This window comes from Saimiri boliviensis, chromosome 5 (genome assembly GCF_048565385.1).
Source record: "Saimiri boliviensis isolate mSaiBol1 chromosome 5, mSaiBol1.pri, whole genome shotgun sequence".
In the NCBI taxonomy this organism is placed as follows: Eukaryota; Metazoa; Chordata; class Mammalia; order Primates; family Cebidae; genus Saimiri; species Saimiri boliviensis.
In genome coordinates this window covers 7,705,672-7,720,678 of record NC_133453.1, presented here as the reverse complement: position 1 = coordinate 7,720,678, position 15,007 = coordinate 7,705,672, and the positions used below count along the sequence as shown (strand labels likewise).

The 15,007-nt window shown below is 42.7% G+C and overlaps 1 protein-coding gene across 1 annotated transcript in view; it reads left to right on the top strand.

The window, feature by feature from the left end:
* Nucleotides 1-15,007, top strand: part of TRPM8 (transient receptor potential cation channel subfamily M member 8) — a 101,255-nt gene that overhangs the window by 35,855 nt on the left and 50,393 nt on the right. The window contains exons 10-13 of the mRNA XM_010347219.3: nucleotides 2,551-2,653; nucleotides 4,106-4,224; nucleotides 11,488-11,778; nucleotides 13,980-14,075. Of these exons, the coding sequence (XP_010345521.2) occupies nucleotides 2,551-2,653; nucleotides 4,106-4,224; nucleotides 11,488-11,778; nucleotides 13,980-14,075 (609 nt within the window). The remainder of the gene's footprint in view (nucleotides 1-2,550; nucleotides 2,654-4,105; nucleotides 4,225-11,487; nucleotides 11,779-13,979; nucleotides 14,076-15,007) is intronic.

Here is a 15,007-nt window from a genome sequence, read left to right as displayed (position 1 = left end):
TCCCAAAGTGCTGGCTCACAGTGGCTGTGAGCCACTGTGCCCTGCCAACAACTCTTAATTCATCCACCAAAGATGGCCCCAGGTCCACTTCAGTGACTTTCCTCTTACTCTCTGTACAAGTTGGCTTGCTGGACCTTGACCAGGCCATGTGCAAAGAATAAAGGCCACCTGAAGGGTTACCATACCCTTTCTAAGGGATTTTGATTTCTGCTTCATGAAGACTGTTACAGGCAACTCATTTGATTTAGGGTAAAAGGCACATTCTACCTTCTTTGATTATATTATCCTTTCTGCAATTCATAGCGAATTCATATTCATATTGAATATGCTAATGATATATCATAATTACAGTCACATCAATCAGAAGACATACATCAATAGTAAAAATCAGTCTGGAATTTTAATTAAGCACTCATATAGGGTTTTGCACTTGGTACAGATTTCCCAAAAGACCAAGCTCAAGAGTGGGATTATTAATGAATGTATACATTCAGTCAAATATTAATTAGGCAACCTTCCAGGGCAGTCCTGGGTGACCTCACTGACTCTGTGGATACCCAGCCCCAAAACCTGGACTCACAGTTTCTTGACCACTCTGAGCAATACCTTATACCTCTCCCACGGGGCTCACACCTTCCTCTCCTAAAAGCCATCATGGTTATTCCCCCATGCCTGTTCCTCAACTTATTGAGAACTTGACCCTCCATAGTCTCCCAATCTAACAACCAATGTAGATATCATTCGTTTATTCATCTTTAACTTTCATTTATTAATTTATTCAGTAGGTATTTGTTGAGCACATACTGCATGCCAGGTTCTGAAACAGGCATTTCAGAAAGAATTATGTACACAACAGAAACAGTCTGTGTCCTCATAGAGGAAACAGGAGTTGAAAAAAAGTTTTATGCTTAGTGATGACAGTACAGTTCATTGTGTCGTTGGAAGCGAAATGGGTATTTGAAACAAAGGTGACATGGATATAGAACGGTGGGTGCTGAGGGAGCTTGGTCTGGTGTGGGGCTTTCTGGAAGGATTCCTGGAGGAAGTGATATGGGAGCCAAGATCTGAAAGATGGAGAGAGTTAATGAGGTGGGGGCTGGGGTTGCAGTGGTGGGAATAGCATGTGCAAAGATCCTGGGGTGGGAGGCATGCCTGAGGAGTGAAAGATGGCAGTGACGGTGGATATGGTGTGTGGGAGCTCAAGAACTTGTGAGGTCCCAGCCCAGGAGGCTCCCTGAACCCTGTTTGGTCTTGTTCAAGTGTAATGGGATATTGTTAAAAGGTTTGAAGCAGGGAGAAAACGTGTTAAGAGTTGTATTCAGGAGAGCTTACTCTGGCAGCAGTGGGGCAGAGGATGGAGGAGGCATGAGTGTGTGGGATGGAGTCCCAGCTAGGAGGCCCCTGTGGCCATCTCTGGGGCCCATCAGTTTACTCGGTAGCCATATTCATTTTCTTTTTCTTCCTTTTTATTTCAAGGGAAAATAAAAATAACCCTTTGGTACTACCCACCTCCACTTGTGCTGCAGAATTTTGGGAGCTTCGCCTCTCCCCACCTTGTGTCAGTCCTAGCTGGACCCCTATTCTTCAGCCTGAACAAAGGCTGCAGACACGAAGAGGGCCTTTTCTTCTTGCTGTCATCCTCCCCCACCCTCTGCTTCAGAATCCCCATGGTTTGTCTTTTCCTGCCGTTTTCATTCATTTCCTCGTCACCTACCTGGGTGCTTTGAACTAAGACCTCCATCACCACCTTTCCCAGGCAACTGCAGCCTCTCTCAAAGCTCACCTTCTAATTTCCAAATCCAAGGGCTCTTGTTTCCACCTTCAAACAGCCGGACCCTGAGACTTTGTCTCCCAGCTGGCGGAGCCTCTGCCGTTCCAGATCCTCATTTCCAAATGTTGTCAGGGAAACCTGCCATCACCTTGAACTCAATCTAATGGAAACCAGATTTGCTTCCTGAGCTAGAAGGGGCCCTTTCTCACCAAGCTCCTGCTGGGCTCCCCAGTGCTCGTAACCTTGGAATTAGGGATTTCTTTTTCTTTTTAAAATGTCTTAAAATTAAACGTTACAGAAAGGACAATATAGAACATTCTTAATCTCTTTCTGCGCTTTCCAAGTCTTCTTTCCTGTTTGCATTTGAGTGTTTATTTCCTATTGTTTTAAGTCTTTATGGCCACATTTGGATGGTGCCTATGGTCTTCTATTGTCCTTTATTTACTTGCTCATTTAATAACTGAGCATCTGCTGTGTGTCAGGCTTTGTGACACACACACACACACACACACACACACACACGCACACATTTCTAGTCAAATGAGGCTCTCACCTTTTTGATAGGGGCTTTTTGATATGTGTGCCCTGGTATAACTGGTACTTTATTCTCACTGTAGTCAAGGACTCATTATTATTACAATCCAGAAATTAGAAGCTATGATCTGGAACTCCACTATAGGTGGTCTTTTTAAAAAAGATCCCTCACAAAAAGAAAGAAGTTTGTGCTCCTCATGTGTAAAATCTGTTGGCTGATAACTTTGTTCTTTAACTTTTGCCAGCTCAAAGAAATTCTTGAAAGTTCTCACCTATTAACAGTTATTAAAATGGACGAAGCTGGGGATGAGATTGTGAGCAATGCCATCTCCTACGCTCTATACAAAGGTGAGTAAAAATAGCTCCCTTTGAAGTGTCAGCTATGTGTTGCCTTCTGTGGCTTTTCATGACATACATTTCTTTTATAAAACAGCTTTACTGAAATACAAGCTTGTGCTTAATTTTGACGATCCTAGATTGGACGCTAGAATAACTGCTTTCGCCCTGGTGAAGTGAATCTCCTTGGTCATATCTATTTGACTGAATAAGAATTTTTGTCATTAAAATTCTGGTTAAACACAATCACAGTAGTCTCCAAAGAGCTATTTCTAACAGTGGTTTAAATAAATTTTTAAATTGGGCCTCAGATTCTTTTGAGAATGTGACAAAACTATGGATCTTTGTCCTCGCATTCTATACATTTGTACACACATGCACATGTATTTCACACACATAGGTAATTTTGCATTTAATTTCAGGATTTAAAAATTCCCTGAAGTTTATGAATGAACCTCAGGTTAAAAAATTCTCATTCATGATCTTTGCTGCTTTAGAATTTCACAAAGTGAATGTTACCCATAGTAAATAGACCCTTGGCTGTCTAGACTTGAATTGTGTGGCTGATAAATGTAAATTAGCTAGAGCAGAGCTAGGCACATTGGAAGTGCAATTTAAACATTAGCAATCTATTAGAATCATTCTTATTATACGTGCCAGAAATTTGGTTATAAAAATATTTATTGAAATGGAATTATGTCTGAACAGATACATAGATGCAGAAAATATCAGCTCTGAAAAAGACGAGAATAACATTGTTGTAATGTAGGCTATTGTTTCATAGATTTAGATATAGCATAAATCAGATATGGCTTTGAAATATAATGCCATGGAATCTGAATCTATGGAAAAATCCTTAAGATACCATTATTACATTGTTAGGCTATGCAATGGAAAGACATTACTGTAGCTTGAGTCCATCCCCATTATAAACTTTGGGCCATTCAGGATGTGATTAAGAATGAGTGGGGCAGGACACGGTGGCTTAGGGCCAGGCATGGTGGGTCACTCCTGTAATCCCAGCACTTTGGGAGGCCAAGGAGGGCAGATCACAAGGTCAAGAGATCAAGACCATCCTGGCCAACACGGTGAAACCCCGTCACTACTAAAAATACAAAAATTAGCTGGGCGTGTTGGCAGATGCTTGTAGTCCCAGCTACTCGGGAGGCTGAGGCAGGAGAATGGCTTGAATCCGGGAGGCAGAGGTTGCAGTGAGCTGAAATTGTGCCACTGCACTCTAGCCTGGCAACGGAGTGAGACTCCTTCTCAAAAAAAAAAAAAAAGAAAAAAAAAAAAGAAAAAAAAAGAGTGAAGACTGAGTGAATGACAGTTGGAGTGTCTGAATTTATGAGAACATGCTCAATATCACCTTTGAAAATAGCTCTGATAATTGGCCACACTGAGTGGTTCTCACTCTTATTTCTGGGCCTTTGGTGAGTTGATTCTTTTCCTGCCTTGTTACAGCCTTTAGCACCAATGAGCAAGATAAGGATAACTGGAACGGGCAGCTGAAGCTTCTACTGGAGTGGAACCAGCTGGACTTAGCCAATGATGAGATTTTCACCAATGACCGCCGGTGGGAGGTAAGCAAGAAACTCTCCTGGGTTATTCCAGTGTTGGGTCTGGACATTGGTCTGGGCGATAGCTGGTCCCTTTCCATGAAGGTCTACAATACTGAATCTCTTAAAGGATTGTTCTGTTCTGGAGTATCAGGATTGCTGAGCCTTCATTTTCTTGTCTGCAGCATCGGATCATAACCTTGACTTAGTAGGTTTGTTGTGAAGAGATAATAAAAATAAATGGTGTAAAATAATAACAACTCCACAAGGCCTTCAGCCACAATGTGAGGGTGATTCCACATCTGGGGGCAGAGATGCAGATCCCCTCCTGGATGTGCGTGGGCAGAAGTATGGGAAAAATATACGGTGGGTGAAATATATGGGAAAAGTATATGGTGATTGAAAGTAGCTCGGCTACAAATCAAGACAGCGGCATTCTTTTTGCTTCTTGCCCCCGCCTGGCTAGCCAAATTCTGATTAGAGAACTGTCCATAGTAAGATGCATGGGAGACAAATAGAATACTGACACTACCCAGTGAATGTGTTAGAGCAGGGGCCCATGGCCTGTGAGGAACTGGGCTGCGCAGCCGGAAGCGAGCCGTGGGTGAGCGAGCGAAGCTTCATCTCTATTTACACCAGCTCCGTCACTTGCATTACCGGCTGACCTCCACCTTCATCTGATCAGCAGTGGCATTAGATTCTCACAGGAGCACGAATCCTATTGTGAACTGCGTGTGCGAGGGATCTAGGTCCTGTGCTCCTTATGAGAATCTAATGCCTGATGATTTGTCACTGTCTCCAGTCACCCCTAGATGGGACTGTCCAGTTGTAGGAAACAAGCTCAGGGTTTCCACTAATTCTACCTCATGGTGAGTAGTATAATTGTTTAATTATATATTACAATTTAATAATAATAGAAATAAAGTGCACAATAAATGTTATGCTCTTGAATCATCCCTAAACCATCTCCCCAACCTGGTCCATGGAAAAAATGTCTTCCAGGAAACTGGCCTCTGGTGCCCAAAAGATTGGTGACTGCTCCCTTCCAGCTAGAAACTCAGATCTCTCCTCACCAGATGAGCATCTTTAGCATGGAAGTTGCGCATACAATAAAAACTGTTCTTTATTTTCCAGCAGACTGCATTTTCTCACTTTTCAATGTGATTAGTGTTTTAGGATTGCATTTTCCAGCAGTATCCTCCTGTGTACAAGTAAAGTGCAGTCAGCCCTAGGAGGCTTGTTCAGTGAAAACAATTATGAACCATCACACTCACTTTTATAAGGCTGCTTCTTTGTTTTCAGCATTTCCAAATTAATTTAAGTCATTAGGGGGCTGTGAGAATATACATAATTTTATACATGTATGTATAGATTTGAAGGTGTATATATTTCATAACTTGCGGTCTTGGTAGACAGGGTCAGAAAACACTTTCAGGCCTGTTGTCATACAATCAAAGACTAAGACTTGATTTACATTAACACGTGATCAATTTTAATGAGTGCAGCATAAATAAAGTAATGGCTTATGAATTTTTAAATTATTCATTTCTTTAGCGAACATTACGTTATGTATGGTGTTTGCAGTACAATGAACCCTACTGCACATTGCAAGGCTTTAATTTGTGGAGGGGAAGGGGAACTCTAAGTAGCTCTAGTCAGTTGATTCATAAATGAATTACTGTGTGTGAAATGTTCTACTTAAGTGAGGTCAGAGGGTACAAATGAGCTTAGGCACATCGTGAATGGTACATTTAATTTTATTAACTCAGCTAAAGATGGTTAAGGGTGAAGGGCATAATGGCTAAGAGAATGGACTCTGGGGCCAGCCCATTTCCATGACTTTGAGCAAATTACTTAACCTCCCTATGCCTCGGTTTCCTCCTGCAGTGGCCTGTTAGAGCCAGTTTGTACTTGCTTGCAAGAGCTGACTGGTAAATTTTTAGAGATTGTGTGAGCTGGTTGTTAAATACAGTCATTATTAATCAGTTATACTTGGCTAGTCATGGCAGCTCATGCTTGTAATCTCAGCACTCTGAGGCCAAGGTGAGAGGATTGCTTGAGTTCAGGAGTTTGAAATCAGCCTGGACAACAGGGCAAAAACCCATCTCTATGAAAAAAAAAAAAATACAAAAATTAGCTGGGTGTGGTGGCAGAAACACATCGTCCAGGCTGCTTGGGGGGATGAGGTGGGAGGATCGCTTGAGCCCAGGAGGTAAAGGTTGCAGTGAACTGAGATCACACCACTGCTCTCCAGCCTGCACAACAAAGCCAGATTGTGTCTCAAGAAGAAAAAACAAACCCAAAAAATGAAAAAGTATTAATTATTTAAATTCAGAATTACATAGATTTTATATAATTCTATAGAACTGCAAAGGTAATAAGTAATCAAAACATATCATTTTCTAATTCTTTGGCTACATTTACTATTACCTTTGCTCTGAAGGCCAATGGTGCGTATTCTACCTGGAAGCTGGAGACGCTATTCAAGGGTGAGCCACTCCACATCTCTTCCCGATTCCGTGTTTAGTGATGCCACATTGGCAGCTGAAACTTGGCCACAATGGGAGTATCTACACCATAGGAATCATCCAGCACTACAAATGAGGGCTTCTGTTTTCTTTGAGAGAGCCAGTGGTTCAGTGTTTACCGGCACTCAACAGCTCATCTGAAAGCGGAGAGGCGAAAATAGCCGTATTTATCTCTTTGGGCTGTTAACGACGATGAAATCAGATAATGTTTCTAAAGTGCTTACAACATTGGCACATATGAAGCATTATTTGTTTAAAAATAAAAATCTCTGGAATACTGATAATATTTCTGTGATCTTTGACAGGGCACCAGGCAGTTTCCCTGTGTTAGTTTACTTGCCCATTACACCAATCCACAGCATGGATGATCCCATTCATGCTTATTAAATCAGGGCTTCATGGATGTCATGGCAGGGGGAGTTGCTGATAGATTTTTGAGGACCTGCTGTGAACTTGAATCTCTGAGAGGATCTTGACCGGTGTTAGCTTATTTCATCCTCGTAACCATCTACCTCTTAGAAGAGCAAACTGAGTCTCAGAGACACAATATTCCAGGTTACATGGCTAGAAAATGGAAGAATCAAGTTTTGAAAGCAAAGATGTGACTGACAGGAAAGCCTTTCCCCATATGCTGGTGGTTCTCCAGATGTGGGTCCTGGATTAGCGGCAGCCTGGGAATAACATGGGCACTTGTTACCTTGCAAATCACCAGGCTCCACCTCAGACTTGCAGAAATTCTGCTGTTGACTCCCAGCAATCTGCATTTACTGGGCTCTCCATGTGGTTCTGATTGAAGTTTGAGAACCACTGCCCTACGCTAGCAAGTGTGTGACCAGTGGAAAGGCCAATGGATTTATTTTTTATTTTATTTTTTTGAGACGGAGTTTCGCTCTTGTTACCCAGGCTGGAGTGCAATGGCGCGATCTTGGCTCACCGCAACCTCCGTCTCCTGGATTCAAGCAATTCTCCTGCCTCAGCCTCCTGAGTAGCTGGGATTACAGGCACGCGCCACCATGCCCAGCTAATTTTTTTTTTGTATTTTTAGTAGAGACGGGGTTTCACCATGTTGACCAGGATGGTCTCGATCTCTTGACCTCGTGATCCACCCACCTCAGCCTCCCAAAGTGCTGGGATTACAGGCTTGAGCCACCGCGCCTGGCCGGCCAATGGATTTAGAAAGAAAAGTGAATATGAAGAACACCTCCTCTGAGGACAGAGGAGAAAGCATAGCTGCCATCTTGCGAGGGGTAGCCCTCTCTTCCCCTGCTGAGCCTTGCTGCATCCACAATTTGGGAACCCAAGGGACCCATGACAATGCCTTCTCTAGGCAATGTGTGATCCCCATGAGACCAACATTAGGCAGAACAAAACTCATGAATGCTGCTGTGGGCAGAAGACATCCATTTAGACCAGCGATCAGGCACACAATGTAAGAGAGTGAGTCGGCCGGTGGGTCCTAGGGAGGAGCAGTGGGACTGTGGGGAGCAGGAGATCCCAGGCTCCGGGAAGCAGCTGCCCCTTGGCTTACGCTGGTGGTTTCCATGTTGTCAAAGTTGTTGGTTTTTACTCTTTTTTTTTTTTTTTTTTTTTTTTGAGACAGAGTCTCGCTCTGCTCCCAAGCTAGAATGCAGTGGTGCAATCTTGGCTCACTGCAACCTCTGCCTCCAAGGTTCAAGTGATACTCCTGCCTCAGCCTCCCAAGCAGCTGGGATTATAGGCACTTGCCACCACAACCAGCTAATTTTTGTATTTTTAGTAGACATGAGGTTTCACCATGTTGGCCAGGCTGGTCTTGAACTCTGACCTCAAGTGATCCACCCAGCTCGGCCTCCAGAAGTGCTGGGATTATAGGGGAGAGCTGCCACATCGACAGTTTTTACTTTTAACTCTTTAGGATTTTAATGCTGGAAATGTAGATTTTGATGAACTTTGTAATTTTTAAATGTTGGCAATAAACATTTGGAATAAAATTGTAAGAAATGCTATGGAGGACACACAGAAAACATCTGAGAGCTGGAGTGGCCTGTAGTCCACTAGGTTGTGTCTGAAGTAAACATTAATGATCTTTTTTTTTTTTTTTTCCTTGAGATAGGTCTTGTTCTGTCACCCAGGCTGGAGTGCAGTGGTGTGATCTTGGCTCACGGCAACCTCTGCCTCCTGGGTTCAAGCAATTCTTGTGCCTCAGCCTCCCAAGTAGCTGATACTACAGGTGTGTGCCACCACACCTGGCTAATTTTTTATTTTAATTTTTTTAGTGGAGACAGTTTCACCCTGTTGGCCAGGCTGGTCTTGAACTCCTGACCTCAAGTGGTTTGCCCTCCTTGACCTCCCAAAATGCTTATGGTCTTTCTTAAGATTCTCAGTAAGTTCCTAGGGGCTAAGTTTTGTCAGAAGCCCAGAAAGTAGAGCTAGAGATAGATAATAATGAAGTATAATTGTCAAGTGTTCCAGTGACTTACTGGTAGTAACATGACCAGACATTGGCTTGGTGGCATGTGGTTTGCCTATAGTTTGATGCATTCCATTTTAACATCTGTATATCAGAATGCAGTCACCATAATAGAAGGTTCCTGGGCATCTATGAAGGGGAGAAGATCCCACAGTGCAGCATACAGACAACACTGGTGGCTGGGTCCTAAATGGTGACTATTATCAACTTCGGAGAGGTGGTTCCAATGGTACTACTATCCCTGCACCCCCACCCCCTGATTGCTTCCTCCATGCCTGATACTGGGGAAAATTTTTGACCAATGTCATCTCTACGTGGGTGTATTTATCTCCACTTTAGCAAGGGGCTAAGTCACATTCAAGTTCATGTCTAGCTGATGATAAAGATTTCACCATGCCATCCCTGTTTAGAAGTTTGAACTGTAGACACTGCTTTAAATGTGTCTCAGAGATTCTGGTACATTGTGTCTTTGTTCTTATTCATTTCAGAGAACATCTTTATTTCTGCCTTCATTTCATTATTTATCCAGTAGTCATTCAGGAGCAAGTTGTTTAGTTACCATGTAGGTGTGCAGTTTTTGAGTGAGTTTCTTAATCCTGAGTTCTAATTTGATTGGACTGTGGTCCGAGAGACTGTTTGTTATGATTTCCATTCTTTTGCATTTGCTGAGCAGTGATTTACTTCCAGTTATGTGGTCAATGTTAGAGTAAGTGTGATGTGGTGCTGAGAAGAATGTATGTTCTGTGGTTTTAGGGTGGAGAGTTCTGTAGACGTCTATTAGGTCAGCTTGGTCCAGATCTGAGTTCAGGTCCTGGATATCCTTGTTAATTTTCTGTCTTGTTGATCTGTCTAATATCGACAATGGAAGGTTAAAGTCTCCCACTACTATTGTGTGGGGGGTCTAAATCTCTTTGCAGGTCATTAAGAACTTGCTTTATGTGTCTGGGTGCTCCTGTATTGGGTGCATATATATTTAGGATAGTTAGCTCTTCTTGTTGCATTGATCCCTTTACCATTATGTAATACCCTTCTTTGTCTCTTTTGATCTTTGTTGGTTTAAAGCCTCTTTTATCAGAGACTAGGATTGCAAACCCTGCTTTTTTTTGCTCTCCATTTTCTTGGTGAATCTTCCTCCATCCCTTTATTTTGAGCCTGTGTGTGTCTTTGCACGAGATGTGTTTCCTGAACACAGCGTATCGATGGGGCTTGACTTTTTATCCAGTTTGCCAGTCTGTGTCTTTTGATTGGGGCATTTAGCCCATTTACATTTAAGGCTAATATAGTTATGTGTGAATTTGATCCTGCCATTTTGATGCTAGCTGGTTGCTTTGCCCATTAGTTGATGCAGTTCCTTCATAGTGTCGATGGTCTTCACAATTCGGTATGTTTTTGCAGTGGCTGGTACTGGTTGTTCCTTTCCATGTTTAGTCCTTCCTTCAGGAACTCTTGTAGGACAGGCCTGGTGGTGACGAAATCTCTCAGCAGTTGCTTGTCCGCAAAGGATTTTATTTCTCCTTCACTTATGAAGCTTCGTTTGGCTGGATATGAAATTCTGAGTTGAAAATTCTTTTCTTTTAGGATGTTGAATATTGGCCCCCACTCTCTTCTGGCTTGTAGGGTTTCTGCCGAGAGATCTGCTGTGAGTCTGAAGGGCTTTCCTTTGTGGCTAACTTGACCATTCTCTCTGGCTGTCCTTAGCATTTTTTCCTTCATTTCAACCCTGGTGAATCTGACGATTATGTGCCTTGGGGTTGCTCTCCTTGAGGAGTATCTTTGTGGTATTCTCTGTGTTTCCTGTATTTGAATGTTGGCCTGCCTTGCTAGTTTGGGGAAGTTCTCTGGGATAATGTCCTGAAGAGTGTTTTCCAATCTGGTTTCATTCTCCTTGTCACTTTCAGGTACACCCATCAAATGTAGATTTGGTCTTTTCACATAGTCCCATATTTTCTGGAGGCTTTGTTCATTTCATTTCACTCTTTTTTCTCTAATCTTGCCTTCTCTCTTTATTTCATTGAGTCGATCTTCAGTCTCTGATACCCTTTCTTCTGCTTGATCAGTTTGGCTATTGAAACTTGTGTATGCTTCACCAAGTTCTTGTGCTGTGTTTTTCAGCTCCATCATGTCATAATCCTCTGTTGTGTTAAAATGGAAAAAAAGATAAGCTTCATTCTGAAGCCAGGATTGAAAGAGCAGTTGAAGATATTACTCTGTGGCTGGAAATATGGTGCAGCTGAGGAAGAAAGATGCCTAGTGTTTCCCTTACTATATTTTGGTAGTATTGTCAGTACTCTCACTGTTCTTTCTCCTTAGTCGGCTGACCTTCAAGAAGTCATGTTTACGGCTCTCATAAAGGACAGACCCAAGTTTGTCCGCCTCTTTCTGGAGAATGGCTTGAACCTGCGGAAGTTTCTCACCCACGATGTCCTCACTGAGCTCTTCTCCAACCACTTCAGCACGCTTGTGTACCGGAATCTGCAGATCGCCAAGAATTCCTATAATGATGCCCTTCTCACGTTTGTCTGGAAACTGGTTGCAAACTTCCGAAGAGGCTTCCGGAAGGAAGACAGAAATAGCCGGGATGAGATGGACATAGAATTCCATGTAGGTACTGGGAGAGTTGCCTGCTTGAATTCTCGGATATTTTGAGGCTTCTCTCATAAGATATCTCCATTTTCCCTACTCCCTATCTTATTGCCATAAAGTACTTAACACGTTGACATTGTTCATTTTTTCAACTCCCTTTACTTAAGATAAGGCATCTGTCTATAGGGTGAATCTCTGCTATTTCTAATGTCTTGCTTTATGCTCTATACTTTAGTATATTTCAGACTAGTTGCAATTTTTCTTTTTTCTTTTTCTTTTTGAGATGGAGTCTCTCTCTGTCACCCATGCTGGAGTGCAGTGGCCCAATCTCAGCTCACTATAACCTCTGCCTCCTGGGTTCGCACAATTCTCCTGCCTCAGCCTTCTGAGTAGCAGGGATTACAGGTGTGCGCCACTATGCCTGGCTAATTTTTGTATTTATAGCAGAGATGCAGTTTCACCATGTTGGCCAGGCTGGTTTGAGCTCCTGACCCCAGGTGATTTGCCCACCTCAGCCTCCCAAGAGTTGGGATTACAGGCATGAACCACCATGCCCGGCCTCAGTTTTTCTTATTTGCAGAACTTGGTGTGGTGTACTTTCTGAAGGTATCCAACAGGGAATAGGGGTAAACATATGGCTGCATGCTCATGTCATAGACCACTGGCCATGATCTGCTTAAAATAGCTTGCTGCCCATGCATGTGAAGGAATGAAGAACTGACAAGGCTTCTTTTGTGAGTAAAGGAGGAAGTGCATATTTCTGAAGGGCTTAATCTGGATATTCACTTGAGACAATTTTGTGGCTGTAACACCTATAATCCTGCAGGACTTCTCATTTTAAGTATAGGAAGCCCTAGTTTCCAGTTGGCAGCATCTGCAACTCTTCACTGAATGTTTGTCCTGATCAGAGCCCAGTGACTGTCAGAAGGTAGTGTATATATACCCCCACTTGAAGGAGCTGACTTTAAGCTTTGTGTTCTACTCTGGCTCCTAGAGTTGGCTAGTGGGGCTGTTCTCTAGTTATCCACCAAGATAATTTGCTTGATAATGCACCTTATATTGGGTTCCCATTTTTCTGTTATCATTTCCTCACTTCTCTATTGGTTTTCTTGAGATCATGTCCCACATAAACTACTTGCCTCAAATCCTTGTCTCAGATTTCTTCTGGGGAAACCCAAACTAGGTCATTATCTTTTGTAATTATGGGATTTTTGGAGTGTATGTGTGCTGCAAAAATCTAAACGCACTAGATGTTTGCAGGACTTGGAAGTGTTTAAAGAGCCTCTGTTCAACTATATTCATGTTAGATTTCTCCGCAACATGCATAATATGCCTCATGCATTCTACACCTTGGTAAAACCTGTAAAGATGTTGAAAAGGAATATATTATATATAAGCACTTAGTTGTTTTTTATCTGAAAATTTTCTCTTGAAAGATACAGAATGCTGAATAGGAGCTGGGAATTTTTTTTTTTTTTCCAGACAGAGTCTTACTCTGTTGCCCAGGCTGGATTGCAGTGGTGCGATCTCTACTCGCTGTATTCTCTGCCTCCTGGGTTCAAGTGATTCCCCTGCCTCAGCCTCCCGAGTAGCTGGGACTACAGGCATACACTACTATGCCTGGCTAATTTTTTGTATTTTAGTAGAGACAGGTTTTCACCATGTTGGCCAGGATGGTCTCAATCTCTTGACCTCGTGATCTGCCTGCCTTGGCCTCCCAAAGTGCTGGGATTATGGGCGTGAGCCATTGCACCCGGCCAGAAGCTGGGAATCTAATTGATATGTTAGGCATTGAATCTTTGAATAACAGTCCAAAGAAATAAGCCACAGTTTTATATTGGGATAATTGAACTTAAGCCATAGGAAAGTTGGAACCTAGTTTGAAGAATTTTTTTCTAGAAGAGAAAGAGTTATATGATGAGAAGGAATCGCTTTCTCTCAGCCTGTCAGGAGTCATTCAGTTTTCAAATTGCTCTCAATACTTTTTTCACCCTTTATACATTTTCATCTAGTTGTACTTTGTCTTTTATGACAGATAAAAGATTTGGTGTCAAAATTAGACCACTCAATGAGTTGCAGAGATGAAAATCATATCACTGCACTGTGAAAATGGAGTCATGCACAAAGCCACAGAGCCCTCCAGACGCTAATTCCTAGGGCTTCCTGATCCCAGAACAATTTCCATTTGCACATGCTGATCACATGCTCTAACCCCCCAGGACGTGTCTCCTATTACTCGGCACCCCCTGCAAGCTCTCTTCATCTGGGCCATTCTCCAGAACAAGAAGGAACTGTCCAAAGTCATTTGGGAGCAGGTAAGTGCCCAAGCCCACACCAGATTTACATCAAATGTATGCTTTGTTATAACCGTTCTGATCCTCTCAAAATTCACATGCCTAATATAAAACATCACCAGTGAAATGGGATGTCTGATGTTAGATGAACATGGCCGTGCTTCTGTTCCATGTTGGTGAAGGAGTGCTTGGGAAGGGCAGTCCCTGGAGAACAGTCGGGCTTGGTGGGCAGTCCAGCAGGCACCTGCTTCTCAGGTGTGTGTGGGTGTGTGATTGTTTTCCAAGTGGATGAGGTATTCATTTTTGATTTTTTTTAAATTTTACTTTAGGTTCTGGGGTACATGTGCAGGTCATGCAGGGTTGTGGCATAGGTGCATACATAACCAGGTGGTTTGCTGCCTCTATTCCCTCTTCATCTATATCTGGCATTTTTCCCCATGTTATCCCTCCCCCCGCCTCTGCCCCCAGTGCATGACGCTCCTCTCCCTGTGTCCATGTGTTCTCATTGTTCAACACCTGCCTATGAGTGAGAACATGCAGTGTTTAGTTTTCTGTTCTTGTGTCAGTTTGCTGAGAATGACGGTTTCCAGATTCATCTAAGTCCCTACAAAGGACATGAACTCATCATTTTTTATGGCTGCGTAGTATTCCATGGTGTATATGTGCCACATTTTCTTTGTCCATTCTATCATTGATGGGCATTTGGGTTGGTTCCAGGTCTTTGCTATTGTACACAGGGCCACAATGAACATATCTGTGCATGTGTCTTTATAATAGAACAATTTATAATCCTTTGGGTATATACCCAGTAATGGCATTGCTAGGCCAAATGAAATTTCTATGTCTAGATCCTTGAGAAATCACCACACTGTCTTCCACAATGGTTGAACACTCCCACCAACACTGTAAAAGTGTTCCTATTTCTCCACATCCTCTCCAGCATCTGCTGTCTG